The 16,048-nt window shown below is 45.0% G+C and overlaps 1 protein-coding gene across 1 annotated transcript; it reads right to left on the reverse strand.

The window, feature by feature from the left end:
• Positions 1-6,200: 6,200 nt before the first annotated feature.
• rnf126 (ring finger protein 126) lies at positions 6,201-15,938 on the reverse strand. The gene is made up of 9 exons (XM_076294332.1): positions 15,844-15,938; positions 14,189-14,247; positions 13,026-13,089; positions 12,419-12,660; positions 11,536-11,604; positions 10,356-10,425; positions 8,867-8,960; positions 8,465-8,580; positions 6,201-6,954 (listed from the first exon to the last, which is right to left on the reverse strand). The coding sequence occupies exons 1-9, from the start codon at positions 15,916-15,918 to the stop codon at positions 6,802-6,804; spliced, it is 942 nt and encodes a 313-aa protein (XP_076150447.1). The 5' UTR covers positions 15,919-15,938; the 3' UTR covers positions 6,201-6,801.
• Between the last annotated feature and the right edge of the window lie 110 nt (positions 15,939-16,048).

The raw sequence follows: 16,048 nt of genomic DNA on the forward strand, positions 1-16,048 counted from the left end.
ACTTGTATTAGCACAGGGGAACACAGTCGCACTGATACGCAGTTATTGTAGCAGGTACAATGATGTCATTTTCATAGAGGGTGTTTTCAATGACAATTTCTCCTCAGTCACATCACACGCTGAAGCAGCGCCATCTAGCTTTTAAACGCCAGCCCCATACAGAGCAAGAGTCTTCGACAAACTGTGAGGTCAAGCAACACCTAAGACCTGTTGAATAGCATCAGTTTGGGATGACACAGTATCGTCACAGGAATATATGTCTGTATATAATGTCAGTTATATTCACTTGATCCTGCTCAGACTACTTACTTCTTACTCCTTACTCCTCAGACTCCTAAGTCATGAACACAGCTGTGCAGGATGTCATGTAAGGGTGAATGGTGTATTTGTTTGTTGCCATGGATAACCTGTGTACTAAAAGAGACTGATTAAAATAAGACTAATGACTAAGGACATTTAAGTCCTTTGTTGTGCTGTGCTAACTCACTGCCAACGGCTAGCATAGCACCAACATAATGGGACATTCCTCAGCAACAAGGCAGAGGAGTGAATAAGTTACTGGTAGCCTACTGTCTATAAAGATGGGATGAAAAACACCCTTCGGATGTGATTCACAGCGGCCATGATCTTTTAATAAATAACTTTGTTCAGTTTATCAATGTGTTCGCCATGGAAGAGGTCAAAGTCATCTAACCTGTGCAGTGGGAACATGAAACAACAATTTTATTTTTTTCTTTCTTATGAATCACACATTTTTACGTAGCTCACTTATCATAACACTAACTTGCTGTCCATGACAGAATGAGTTATTGAATGAGGGTATGAGCATAATGAGAAGATGAGAGTGATGAAAAGTCGAGGTAGCACTTCCAGCACCCCCCACCCCCTCCTCCATGAAGCACCTGTGTGTGTGTGTGTGTGTGTGTGGGGTTGGTTGGTGTGGGGTCGGCTCCAGAACTGAAGGGGCCGGTAGCCTACCTGCAGAAGTAGGCAGCCTGTGCCAATGACAGCGGAAGGTTGCAGAAACCTCTGAGATGATCCGCTAACGTCTCGCGCTCGCTCTCTCGCCGGGGAGGAGGATGAGAGGAGAGGGCATTCCTCCTCCTCTCGCTCCTCTCCTCTCGGTCTCTGTCCCTCTCTGTCTTGTGCACCTTCAGCTGAGCAGGATGGAGCAGAGTCGCAAAAAAACCTTGACAGCACAGCCCCAGATCCAGTCTCTCTATCTCTCTCCCTCTAACTCTCTCTCTCTCTCTGCAGTAGCGGCTGCTGCTTGCCGGCTGCTGTCTCTTCCTGGTATGACACACAGGAGTTTGATGATGATGATGATGCTCTCTGCCTCATTTGCATTAAAGGTTCCGAGTTCCAGCCGGAGCTTGCTGTCTGTCTCATGATTGGCTAAGAGCCAGCCCGTGGACCATCCTCTCCTCCTCTCTCTGTCCTCGTCTCTCTCTCCTCCTCCTCCTCTCTCTTCTTCATCCTCTCTCTGTTCCTCCCCCCCTATACTTCACTCTCTCTTTCCTCCTCCCAGCTCTCCTCCTCCTCCTTTCTCCTCTCTCTCTCCTCCTCAGCCCATCAGAGAGCGTCTCTCATGCCCCAGGTCTGCCACTGACCCACTCACTCACTAGCCACACACCTGGCTGTAGCATAGGGGAAAAATCAAAGAGGAGGAGCGCTAGCCACACACCTGGCTGTAGCATAGGGGAAATCAAAGAGGAGGAGGTGAAGGAGGAGGTGACTCCCTAAAATAGCACATGCATCTGAAGAGTCAGTGATTCCAGGCTACAGTAATGAAACACAACAAACACAAAAAGATGGCACACAAGATGACAAAAGCAAGCACCAGTGTCCAAGATGATTTCTTACTTATTTATTTGGCTGATGCTTTTATCCAAAGCAACTTACATTTAAGTCAATTATTTAAGGGCCAGTCTCCCCAGAGCAATTCAAGATTGAGTGCCTTGCTCAAGGGTACTGAACCCAGAACTGTGCAGGTTACTAGCCCAGCCCACTCTACCGACACCCCTATTTCAGGTCCCTTAGTAGGGGAAAAATCTCCTTCAACCTGTCCAACATCTCTATGTGTCAGAGGATGGGTAAGAAGCAGCTGTGGGTTTGACTGTAAGGAGAGCTGTGGGTTTGACTGGAGAGTTGTGGGTTTGACTGGAGAGCTGTGGGTTTGACTGTAAGGAGAGCTGTGGGTTTGACTGTAAGGAGAGCTGTGGGTTTGACTGTAAGGAGAGCTGTGGGTTTGACTGTAAGCAGAGTTGTGGGTTTGACTGGAGAGCTGTGGGTTTGACTGTAAGGAGAGCTGTGGGTTTGACTGTAAGTAGAGCTGTGGGTTTGACTGGAGAGTTGTGGGTTTGACTGTAAGCAGAGTTGTGGGTTTGACTGGAGAGCTGTGGGTTTGACTGTAAGGAGAGCTGTGGGTTTGATTGTAAGGAGAGTTGTGGGTTTGACTGGAGAGCTGTGGGTTTGACTGTAAGGAGAGCTGTGGGTTTGACTGGAGAGCTGTGGGTTTGACTGTAAGGAGAGCTGTGGGTTTGATTGTAAGGAGAGTTGTGGGTTTGACTGGAGAGCTGTGGGTTTGACTGTAAGGAGAGCTGTGGGTTTGACTGTAAGGAGAGCTGTGGGTTTGACTGTAAGGAGAGCTGTGGGTTTGACTGGAGAGCTGTAGGTTTGACTGTAAGGAGAGTTGTGGGTTTGACTGGAGAGCTGTGGGTTTGACTGTAAGGAGAGCTGTGGGTTTGACTGTAAGGAGAGCTGTGGGTTTGACTGGAGAGCTGTGGGTTTGATTGTAAGGAGAGTTGTGGGTTTGACTGGAGAGCTGTGGGTTTGACTGTAAGGAGAGCTGTGGGTTTGACTGTAAGGAGAGCTGTGGGTTTGATTGGAGAGCTGTGGGTTTGACTGGAGAGTTGTGGGTTTGACTGTAAGCAGAGTTGTGGGTTTGACTGGAGAGTTGTGGGTTTGACTGGAGAGTTGTGGGTTTGACTGTAAGCAGAGTTGTGGGTTTGACTGGAGAGTTGTGGGTTTGACTGTAAGGAGAGCTGTGAGTTTGACTGGAGAGTTGTGGGTTTGACTGTAAGGAGAGCTGTGGGTTTGACTGTAAGGAGAGTTGTGGGTTTGACTGTAAGGAGAGCTGTGGGTTTGACTGTAAGGAGAGTTGTGGGTTTGACTGTAATGAGTCTCAACAGGACTTCTGCCCTCGGTCTAGCCACGAGTTGTGGGTTTGACTGTAATGAGTCTCAACAGGACTTCTGCCCTCGGTTTAGCCACAGCAGCCTGCCCTGTAAGCCACACACACATGTGGCAGTACCACTCACCAACACAAAGCATCACTTCCATACAGTATAAACTGGCTCTTATGTAAAGCCATCATGTGACAGGTGTTTGGCTGGTGTCATGGTTTTATGTAAAGCTATCGTGATAGGTGTTTGGGTGGTGTCATGGTGTGGGGGCAACACCCACACAGGAATGGATCAAAAATACCTCAAAATATAAAATACCCTCATTTGAAGTGTCTCAAAATAAATTACAAGTTACAGTAACAAAATACAGTAGCCACACCATGTATCAAAGTAAAATACTGTATTTTTATATTTTCAAAATCTTTAAAGGGAACATGAAATTACTTCCTACAAACCTTCCATATCTGTTTGTTTAATCTAGTCCTTCCTCAGTACAGACTAAGTGGGCAATGTTTGAGAGCAACAGCTTTTCTCTGCCTACGAGACATGCCATAAATCTAGTCAACAGATCAACTATGCTGACCCGCCTGTTACATCTTGTAGCCTAAATACTGTATCAGAGATGTACTCAAAGTCACAAGCTTAAAGCAACTCAAAGCAGTTCTACTACCTTGAAATTCACTTCAAACTCATGGTACACTGGCATATAATATGGAGAATAAATTACCTGACATTGTCAGTGCATGTCCGGAATGCTTGATATTGCTTTAGGTGATACATGGGGCAACTTTTTGAGCAGGGCAACCACATAACCAGTTCCATGTGTTCCGATTGGATAATCATGTTAATTAGCCTATTGATGATTAAAGTTCTCAAGAAAAACAATTTGCCCAATATCAAAGGGAACATGCCAGAACAATAATACTCGGTAACATTGCCCAGCAACATTGCTCAGAAAGGTGCCTTGTGTACCATCAGCTTTGGAGGACGCACACCACAGTCAAAGCTGTTCAAAAGTTCTACCAAAAACAGGGAGGCAAACTTATAAGTGTGGGTGAACAAGTAACCATGTGGTTGAGTGAGTGTGGGTTGGTGTGAGAGAGGGAGTGTTGTGTGTGTGAACAACCTACATGTTATTCATCTTGCACTGGATCATCTTCTCAAAATTCAAAATTCTGATCACAAGTCTGGGCAAATTACTGTCAGCACCAGTCCGAGGCTATTTTCATTGTTTTGCACTAAATGTATTGGTTTTACCAAAAATATTTGGCAGTATTTTTAAACTACATATATACACACCTATAAAGTAGAAAGTAAAATGTTCTTCAACCCAATAAAATACAAATGACAAAATACTACTTTGTATTTGAAATACAGTACATATTAGACACATTTCTAATTCACAAATACTGCCCATCCCTGTACCCCCAGAAAAAATAACTACACACCCTCAGAGGCCACTAGAGGTCCAGTCCGCAATTCTTATCCAATCCACATTTTGTGAAATTCAGCAAATGGTTCCTAACTGAGTGTGCTCTGTCAATGGGAACGTTTCTGACTCGGGCCGAGACACATTATTCCAACTATACAGTAGTTACCACACTGTTTAACTATTGGAGGTAGGGGAAGGAAACACTCAAATTCGGTGGCATGTCCTGCCTATGCCCCTATGTAAAAGTCTAATTTCATGACTTTTCCAAAATTTTCAATGGACTTACCGAATTTGATGATTTCTCCAGGCCTGGAAAATGGTACTTTACAATTGCATGACTTCTCCAGGTTTTCCTTGACTGTAAGAACCCTTTCTACCTGAATTCTTGCATATGCAGGAGGATAACACATCAGCTCCTTCAGCACTACATCAGAGAGAAATGACTGCATGGATACCTAACTGTCAGACACACAGCACACCACTGCACTTTGGATCACCAACATGTCCATACCTGTTTTTTCAATGTTCATGAGGGGAACTTACACAGTTCTACTTTCAGTTATTAGTTAGTTCATCTTCTTGCATAGTAGAGTAAACATACACACACAGACTCTCAGAATCTCCCGTACATTCTTAATTGACTTTATTATGGTTTATAAAACAATCACTAACTTTGAATAAGTTAAAAAAAGGAGATGAGAGAACATAAAATCACTGAATGTGCATGAGCGAATGAGGGATTAAGCCCAGTAGCGTTCCACCCTGGAACAAACTGGAGATCAAGCCAAGTACATGGTTTAGTGACTGACTAACCCCGATAAGTTAACTCGGCAGAACTAGTAAACCTTCCTAACAGAGGAGTCCTATGGGTTTATTTATTGCTAGCATAATGAAGCCAGGGTTCTTCTAAGAAAAAGGTTTACCACTTACCAGTGACTGAGTTGGAAACTACACCACTTGGAGAGGGCGGCTGAAGATCGAGGGTGGTGATTGGCTGGTGTAGAGCCAAACATCCAGTCGGAAGAAGGGGCAGGGTTAAGACTATGGCAAGGAGCTCAATCCACTCTGGTGATTGGCTGATTCTGTGAAATTGGCGAACCCAGAGAGCGTGGTCACAGCTGGATCGGAACCGGTGCTTAACTGGATCAGATCCGCCTGGCAGCATGACACAGGAATACGGCCTTGCCCAATCACACAGGAAATGGCTGGAGTCCAGGCAACCTCATCCAATCAGAGAGAGGAAATGGCTGGAGTCCAGGCAGCCTCATCCAATCAGAGAGAGGAAATGGCTGGAGTCCAGGCAGCCTCATCCAATCAGAGAGGAAATGGCTTGAATTCATACAGCCTCATCCAATCAGAGAATGACGAGGTTTATACTGTATGATAAGGTGATCTGTGAGATGCACTTCTCTTTAGCAGTTTCATTTTTCTTTTTTCCATTAACACCTTGTTCTTCTTGGCGCTGTCAGTCATGTGCAAATAAATACTGAAGAGATAATACAAAACAAAACAAACAAACAAAAAAACTCAATCTGCTCGGTGTGCGAGCTCCACTTTAGAGATATATTCTTGAGTCCAACAGCTCTTCAGAAAACCTGTTTATTTATTTTGTTTTTCGTTTCTTAAATAAATATGATTCTATGTATGTTCACATCTCCTCTCACATCCCCCCTCCCCTCCCCACAAACAGAACCCCCTAAAAACACTTAAGTTTGTCTCCGATAATGATTTGAGCCCCAGTGCTTCTCAGAGCGCAGTCCATATTGTGTTGTGTCGTGTTGTGTGGTTCCCTTGGCATTGCTCCTGGGCCACAGTGCCTCCTACAGTTCCTACAGTTGAGTTGGGTTGAGGTGCAGTAACTGCATTCAACTTCACATTCACTGTGGTTTGAGAAAGAAAAGATAGCGGCCCTAGGGGAGCTTAGGAGTAAAAGAGGGGGGGGGAGTGGGAAAGGATAGGAAAATAAGGGGGGGGGGGGGTTAAGGGAGTAAAATGAAAAGTCCCTCCCTCTGTGGAGTTGAGAGTTTGTTTTCCTGCATGTTGCTCCTGAGGGCTGAAGGAGGGGTAGGGGGGAATTGGCCTCGAGAGCCTGGGCTAACCAGGGCTGGTGCTCTGGACACCTTGATGCATGTGTGTGTGTTTTCATTAATGCCGTGCTATGTGTGTGTGTGTGTCTGTCCTGTTTTAGGAGTTGTTTGTGGCATTCTCATTGCTGGGGGAGCTGGAGGAGGAGGAGGAGGACGACGAAGGGGTGAAGTTCATTCCAGATAACCCAGGAGGATCCGTGGCTGTGTTCTGACCGCTCAGGCTCTTCCTGCATACTGGACACGTGTCATGCTGAGAGAGGGATGGAAATAGAGAGAGAGAGAGAGAGAGAGGGAAAAGGGGGGAGAGAAACAGGGGCAGACAGATAAAGAACATCAGAGTAATTCAGATGAAAAAACACATAATTTACACATCTCATTTCCATAACTCCACACACAGCAGCTCATTCATGCCCTGTGTAGCACTAACAGCAGGCCCAGCCACACCCGAGAGAGACAGAGAGAGAGAGAGAGCTTAAATTGCAGCAGATTACATAATGACCTGCCACAAAACCAGAGTGACATGTTAACATTTCAAAATCTTATGTTAGTGTTTTATGTACTAGTGTATATGCATTTCAATAACATCAATATTTCAAGTATAAGGTAAGAGGTTTCCTTTTTTCCTATGGTTAACTTTCTTTTAGTTTTTGTTTTAGAAATATAAGTTTACGGTCATAAGTTCTTTTATTTCTGTAGATTAGAAAAAATTGAAGTTGAAGTTTAGCAGTAAGTTTACTTTTCTTAGTTGGTGTTGTTTTTGTTTGTGTGTCTGCAAATTTGAATTTGAATTTGAGAAAGAGAGAGGGGGGGGGGTGCACCTTTCCTCTCTTTACATCAGCAGGCTCACCCCGCCATTCCAGTCTTTTCTCGTCTTCTTTTCTTCCATTCCTCTCCTCTCCTCTCCTCTCCTCTACTCCATCATTATTAGGGCTGTGTATTGGCAAGGACCTCACGATACGATATGCATCACGATACATGAGGTCACGATACAATACATCACGATATATTGCGATAAAATACATATTGCGATATATTGCAATACGTCTTACAGAAACTGTAAAAAGAGCTGGAAACACAATTTGCTGTGTTTGCGTTTGTGATTGTTCAGCTGTCAAAAAGAAGCCTAGCGTCTTTTTCGGTTATTCCTTTGTGATTGTTCAGCTGTCAAAAAACAGCGTGACGTAGGGGCGTTTTACTGCTAGAAGTTGAACATTTCTCAACTTTAAAAACAGCTCTGATATGCCTGCGGTGGCGTTTTAAATAAAGCCGAGGACTTTTTTGAAAACACGTCTACTCCACAGGATTATAATGTAAAACGGACGTCTACTCCACAGGATTATAATGTAAAACGGACGCCGGCAGCCGCAGAAAAGAAAACGGCTAGTCTGAACATAGCTTAAGGCTGCACTTTCTGCCTGTTATTATTATTCATATGTAATAATTTGTAAAGCACTTTTGGTTAACCCTGTTGCGTAAAATATAATTGCTGGGGGGCGCTGTGGCGCAACAGGCTACAGCGCCCATACCATGTACGAGTCCAAGTGCCCACGGGGACCCAGGTTCGAGTCCGGCCTGCGGTCATGTCCCAATCCCACCCCATCTCTCTCCAACTCCTTCCTGTCTATCTTCACTGTCCTATCCGAATAAAGGCAAAAAGCCTTTATATATATATATAAATAAATTGACTTGATCTGTATTTAAATTTACATTCAGGCGACAAACTTTACATCACATACACACACCTGCGGCCGTATCCTTACCTGTTCAAGCCAGGGTACTATGCAGTCGTTGTGGAAGAGGTGATTGCAGGGGAGCTGCCTGACGTTCTCTCCTTGGCCGTAGTCTTCTTTACATACCGGACACTCCAGTCCAGCACCTGGCACACGGCAGGGGGAGAGAGAGCTTGTCTGTGTTCTTTTGATTTATTCTATGCTATGCTAATGACACTATGCTTTAGTAACATGGTACAAGAACTGTCCTGCGCCAATTAAGCTATCTGAATTACAGAGTGAGACTGAGACTTGAGCTGATCTGTGCGTGTGTGAGAAAGTGATAGAGAGTGTGAGAGATGTGTGTGTGTGTGTGTGTGTGTGTGTGTGTGTGTGTATGTGCATGCGTGTGTGTGTGAATGTGTGCGTGCGTGCGTATGTGTGTGTACTCACCCACGTGTTCCTGTGTGATCTGGATAGTGGGGAGGCTCTTGATCTTCTCCCTGTCAGCTGGCGGAGGCCCCGTGTTCTCAAACTGATTTAATAACTACACACGCACACACACACACACAGCAGACAGGGTAATAGTGAAGTAAGTGCACGCACACGCGCACACACACACACACAGAAACCACTGTGAGTATGAAACTGTATCACCAAGCAGAAAACACACACTTAGGGCTTTCAGACATACGTGTAAGACCGGAGGTTCTGCAGATGTTAAACGGTGGGGCCGTATATACATAAACGGTCATATGGAAGTCCGAACTTAGCCGGTTGTTCTACTGCTCCCCCCCTAGTATTTCCTCCAGACATTATGTAAATGTGCTGTGTCTGAATGAAGCGTAGAACATGTGGTTAAAATTCAAACCTAGTGAGAGGGCGTGTTGATGACGTTTCTTTCATGCGCCTATGTGGTGGGGGCACTTAAATCTGACTTAAGGCCATAAATGCCAGTGTCATGATGGAGTGGCATAGTGCTGTCCAGAAAATCTCCGACCTGGAAAGATGCAGACATCACGGAGCTACTGTCCATGAGGGCAGACAGCATTGTGATAAAACATGTGAAGGGAATGGCAAGAGACACGTTGATGTAGCCTACAACCGCATCGCAAGGCCAAAGGAATTCAAAAGACCAAATCATCATAGGCAGAAGGCGCTGAAAAGGCAGTACCCTACAATGACGTCGTTGACGACAATAACAGGAGTATTTAATAAATTGTTAGCCAACACGGTCAGTTTTCTGTTCATTGATAGCCTTCTCATGACCTCACTGCTGAGCCCGACATTGTTGAGAATAAATATGCCCAGAGAAAATGAAAACAAAGAAAACCCAACTTTGTTCCAAGCTCCTTACGTAAATGCAATATAGACACATGGGAAGAGGATGCTTTTGGAAAAATAAACTATGAAAAAATGAGCCACTTCACTGTTATGTTAGTATTTTGTTTGTTTAAAAACGTTGTAGGCTATATGATGGCCTTGAAGTCTTTGAGTTAGCATACTGAATTGGCTGGTAGCCTACCATAAAGTTTGTGCATGCTTTCTCCAACGCAAACCAGATTTGGGTTCCATAGCCGAGTAATTCTTCTACATAACGTTGAAAACAGATAAATGTGTTTATTTGAAGCACACATACAAATACTGTAGGTCAGCTTCAAGTATGCTACTACTTCAAGTATTAGCCTATGCACAATAGATTTTTCTTGTTTAGTGAACTCAGCAAGCCCCCACCCCTCACTCGACAACCACACGGAGATTCTGTAATGTGCGTGTATGTCGTTCACACATAGGTCCGTATAAGGTCAGTATAACGGACGGGTAGAACCTCCGTTTGACAAACCTCCGCATATACTCCGGAGGTTATATCTGAAAGCCCTTACTATCACACATGCATACACGTGTGCACAAGCTCCTTGCAGCAATAAGCCTGAGGACTCACTTGTGTGATGATAGCATCTAGTCCATTGGCACCCCATGCGTAGTCCATTGGGTTGGAATGAAGCATGCCCCTGCAGATAGACACAGACACACACACACACACACACACACACACACACACACACAGCATCAGCCCCCCAAAACCTGCTCTCATCTCTTTAACACCAAACACACAAACACCTCAGCATCCTATGAAAGCCTGCTCTCATCTCTTTAATACCAAACACACAAACACCTCAGCATCCTATGAAAGACCTTAGAGTTCACTTCAATGCAGCAGTTTTGAACAAATTTGCGCAGCATGGTCACGATGCTAAGCGGATTTAATAGCAATTTAGCCAGACGTCTTCTATGCAATGCTTCTATGTGGCAACAACAATCCTTCAACAATCGTGAATATTTTGTTAAATGCACATGCAGAGGAGGGGCAGCGGGCTACAAGAAAGAGCGGGGCAAGGAAAGGCTGCGTGCGTAAAAAGCGCAGCTCAATGGCAATGCAAGGATTTGACCTTATATTTAATTTAAATTAAATTAAACATAAAATATATTCATCTGTGGCGGCCGATTTTTATTTCGTGGCGTCCCGCCACAGATTAGTCAATGTATGGGAAACACTACAAACACCTCAGCATTCTATGAAAGCCTGCTCTCATCTCTTTAAATCCTCACCTCCGTCCTTATCTTAGCTTACTGTATCAACTGCTTTAAAACTAGCATTGTATGCAAACACAAAATTTGAAATGTTACAAGTTAACATGTATCTATTAAAGGGACACCAGGCAACGTTTTCGTGTTAATTAATCATCTTCGTAAGTCGGTATATGTTTAAATGACTCATTACAGGGCGAATGAAGACTCTCTCGCCCCTACTGCCTGTAAGAAGAATATCCCACTTGCAAGTTTGGTGTATCCTACCCGCTGACCGAAGCAGGATCAGTTTACATCCTGCATACAGCACAGAGGCAGGCTAACGAAACGCTAGCGATTGTTGCAAACGTGTGTATAATGGCAGAGCCAGCGAAGAAGCAGCAAAAACCCTTGATGCAAAGAAAAGGAAAAGAGCTTCAGACCGAGGGAGGGGGAGTTTCATAGAGAAAAAGCATCAAGCTTGCCTGGTGTCCCTTTAACTAATTAAACAGTCTCTATGTGTAAGCAGTCCTGGTTTGTACAAGGGCACATACCATGGTCCCATGCCCATATTAGGCATAGCAGTTGGCGCGATGATTCCATTCACTAATTGCTGTATGATTCTGTAGGAAGAAAAACATATCCTGGTTAATTTTCTGTCAGAAGAATTATCAATTGTGCTTTTCTGATCTGATTATGTTTTTAGCTTCTTAACTGCATAAACCTGAATGTAGCAGATAAGCCAGTGTAAAGCTTCAGAGCTGTTAGATAAAGCCATGTGTAGCATTCTTCATCACAGATTATTACACACTCTTCAATATGCAGCAGAATGCACATTCAATGTTGGGCCTTCCCAACATTCGGAGGTCTGTTTTTTCTGTATAACAGACCACTGTCAAGGAAAATGGGTTTTATGTGTGTATTCACATCATTCATATATCCTCTAGAGTGGGCCACCCTCGTGTTGCTTAGCTTACCCCTCTAGAGTGGACCACCCTTGTGTTGCTTAGCTTACCCCTCTAGAGTGGACCACCCTCGTGTTGCTTAGCTTACCCATCTAGAGTGGACCACCCTCGTGTTGCTTAGCTTACCCCTCTAGAGTGGACCACCCTCGTGTTGCTTAGCTTACCCATCTAGAGTGGACCACCCTCGTGTTGCTTAGCTTACCCCTCTAGAGTGGACCACCCTCGTGTTGCTTAGCTTACCCATCTAGAGTGGACCACCCTCGTGTTGCTTAGCTTACCCCTCTAGAGTGGGCACACCCTTGTGTTGCTTAGCTTACCCCTCTAGAGTGGACCACCCTCGTGTTGCCTAGCTTACCCCTCTAGAGTGGACCACCCTCGTGTTGCCTAGCTTACCCCTCTAGAGTGGGCACACCCTTGTGTTGCTTAGCTTACCCCTCTATACAGTGGACCACCCTCGTTTTGCTTAGCTTACCCCTCTAGAGTGGGCACACCCTCGTGCCCCCGTGACCCCTGTCTTCGTGGAACGTGTCGCCCGCGTGGTTGCCGGGCGCCGTAACGTTGCCTTGACGCCATCTCCCTTTCACGGCGGTTCTCAGCGTCGCGGTTGTCCTCCGGCGGTTGCAGACCTGGTGTGAGGCTGAAGCCATCGTCAAAGATGCCCAACGCAAACTGACCGTAGCCGTGTGGAAACGTAAACAAGTGCTGGTCCACATTCTGCCAAACAGAGACACAACATTAATACAAATACAAACCTAACATTAACAATGCTTTTAATACTGCTATTAATAATTACTAACACTATCTATCTTTAATAGCTATTACATACTACTATCAAAAGGATTAAAGATTACAGCTTCTACTACCAATACCATAATAACCACTACAACAACTACAAGTGGTACTGATAATCACTACACACTTGAATGCATAACAATACAGATCATGTACTTTCTAGATGGCTAAAACTCAAGGAGATCTTCCAGAGAAGACTCATGCCTTGTGCCAATAAAGTTCCCAAGGGCACAAGCTCAATGTGTGTGTGTGTGTGTGTGGGGGGGGGGGGGGGGGGGGGGGCTCACCTCAAACGTGGGACGATTCTGCTCACTGCTAGAGGCTGTGGAGGAGGAGGAACCATTCTCAGCACTAGACAGGAACCAAAGGGAGAGGATTAGTTCTCTTTAGGGGCTGATGGTCTCTGGGGAGTTTAGGTCTGGGAGCCTCCTGCAGAACAAGATGCAATAGGGCACATACAGACTACACACAACAACTGCACTTCTTAACATGGTGCTCTGCAATAAACCTACAGATGCCAAAATCAATACTTTTTCATGTTGAATTTTATATTGTGTTGGATCAGAAGACCTTTTACTTGAATTTACAGGCTGCTTGGTTTTTATCATAGGTACAGTTGGAAAGGTTCAGCTAAGTGTGACAGAACCTTCAGTATCTTTGAGTTCTAAATAAAGGTTATACTCATTTCACTGACTAAGCTGGTTTCATCCAGATATTTTGCTAAAGATGTTTGAAGCATTCCCAACATGTACAATGCGGAGCCAGAGATAGAAAAAAAAAACAATGTGTGTGTGTCTAATTGAGGCTCTAGCAGGTGAATTAGCATGGTCAGAGCTTTCTGTGTTTCTGTGCCAAGAGGCTGACCACCTGAACAACTTCTTTTTTCACAGAGATCAAATACCTCAGTAACAACTTTGAAGCAAAGAACCCAGTGTAGGCAAGCAGTGCAATGCCTTTTTGGCTGCTGTATCTCTAACAACCTGTGCTACCCGTTGCTAAGCAACCCCCTAATGAGATGAGGATGCTGGCAGCGGTGGCGGTAGGTAGGCGCCTGTGAGGGCCAAATCCACTGCTTGACTTTCCCCCACTCTGACCTCAGAGCCCCTGTAGGGACACACTCTCCTTTCAGCTTCCCAGAGCATTTAAACAGCCCCCGTCTGACGATACAGGCATCTCTCCATCTAGAGCAGCCTAGGCAAACCGTGTAAAGGAATGAGCAATGAAGCCCGAACAGTAGCCAACTGGGTGGATCTGGCCCAGTTCTGGCCCTGACGCAGCGATAACCTAGACTATGGTACTACCAGATCCATTGGTGTGTGTCTGTTTAAGTATGAGAGGACCCTGGCACACTAAAGAATGTTGTGCCCCTTATTCCAGCGATCCCGCTTCCTCCCACCCATTTTTAGCTGCTGTGAATGTAGAGCAAGGCCAGAGAGACCTGTGGGTTTACCTCGTCTCCTCAGGTAATTCCTCAATGAAACCTGATTCACATCGTGGACAGGTGTATTCCTAGAGAGAGCGAGAGAGAAACTACAGTAAATTCACAACAATATGATGTATCACTCAGATGGAATAGAACAAGAAAATTCAATGTAGTATTATTAAAACATATTCAAGATTTATCCAATTACAGAATACAGTATAGCACCATGCCATGCCGAGGTCTGAACCCTCTATAGCAAGTACACAGGCGTGTGTTTGTATTAAGGCTTACACTACTGGGAAATACCAAGCTTGTGGGTTTTCCATGTCAAACTATGATGCCACGCGTACAGCTTTAGGCTTGTGATGTTACACAGCAGACAACAGGGAAGCCACTGAGAAGAGGAACCCTGGGAAGTCAAGAGCTAGGAAGTGGGTTTCTGGCGCGGAGCCCCTGAATAAGAGGACTCACTGCATGCATAACAAAAGCAAGGTGTTTTCGGTAAAATTCCTATAGTAGTGCCACCTGAGTCCCACACGAGCTCGTTCAGTGCGGTCTGAGCTCATTCTAGAGCCTTTAGAAACAATGACGGGGCCTAGAGACCGCCACACGGGGAGTTTTAAACGGACAGTGGTATTGACAGTATTGTTTACATACCTCACGCACATTGTTGTGATACTGAATAGTGTCATTGGGGTGGTGCTGTGACAACGTATTAGAAAAACAGCCCATGTCTTGCAGTGCAGTTTTGTCAATTTGGCTCAGACACTACTGGAAACGGGTATAGATTATTCCGTGAACGATGCTTGAGCCATGACTTCAGGGGGTAACGCAACTATGAACCAGTGGAAGGATAATAGATTATTTGCTCTAAGTGAGGCTACACACAGCTAACAGCATGAGCATGCTGGAAGTGAAGAAGACTATGGACTGCTTGCCATGGATCGCTTATGTTGCTGCTCATTGTTTATTCCCACCTTTAGGTTAACTTGCATACGATAAATCACACCTTGGTCACAGTCATAGTAGCCATGTTAACTTTGGTTGCAGCAACCAACTACCATAACAGCCAACATCTTCACAACCCATTCAACATTGAGCACAACATAGCTTGCTAACAAACAGATGTTAAGTTAGCTTGATGATCCGTTACACTGAACATGGGCAAGTAACTAGCTGACTGACATATGTGTAGCGTGACACACACTGTCTATCAAGTTCACCAGCATTTAGCCTACATCTCACTAAGTATGACTCGTTGCCAGTGAGGGATTTTCGGATGTCAGCTTGTGAAGTTAGCTCACTAGCTACTGCCTGCCAAACGTAACGTTAGCTAACGTTAGTGGTGGTGGCAAACACCAACGTTTAACCATCACTGCCAAGAGAAAGCTGTTGTCCTGTGCAGGTGTCAAATTATGTCCCTGCTACAGAAATGTTTCAATTTCACATTCCAAGCGAGGCGGTAGTGCACACCACAAAACTATTGAGGTAACCCAACGTAACCTAGGTTGGTTAAGAAGTCTGGTCAGCTCGCTAACTACGTTGTTTGCAGTCTGGCAGCTACTGTGGAGAGCAGCCTTCGACACCTTATCATGGGTGAATTAAGGCATAACGTCTTATCTCCTGTCTATTCTCAAGGCATTTCAGGATTCCGGAGAGAGCTGCCAAATATTGTTTCTTACCGGGAGACGTGGACTAATCTCTTCCGAGCATCGGTGACAGAAAAACCGGCAGGGCCGTGGGGGAGCTTCCGCCATCTTCTGATACACTGCGGGACTCAAATCGAGATACAGCCAGTACGGGTCACGGGAAGGGACATAAACCACACACAAAGACACAGTATTCGGGAGCTGCGTTCTAACCGGTTCTAACGCGTGCGTAAAGCAA

Source organism: Alosa pseudoharengus, unplaced genomic scaffold, assembly GCF_046254945.1.
Source record: "Alosa pseudoharengus isolate Yale_2024_CS ecotype anadromous, Long Island Sound unplaced genomic scaffold, YU_APseudo_1.1 YU_APseudo_1.1_scf_2, whole genome shotgun sequence".
Classification (NCBI taxonomy): domain Eukaryota; kingdom Metazoa; phylum Chordata; class Actinopteri; order Clupeiformes; family Clupeidae; genus Alosa; species Alosa pseudoharengus.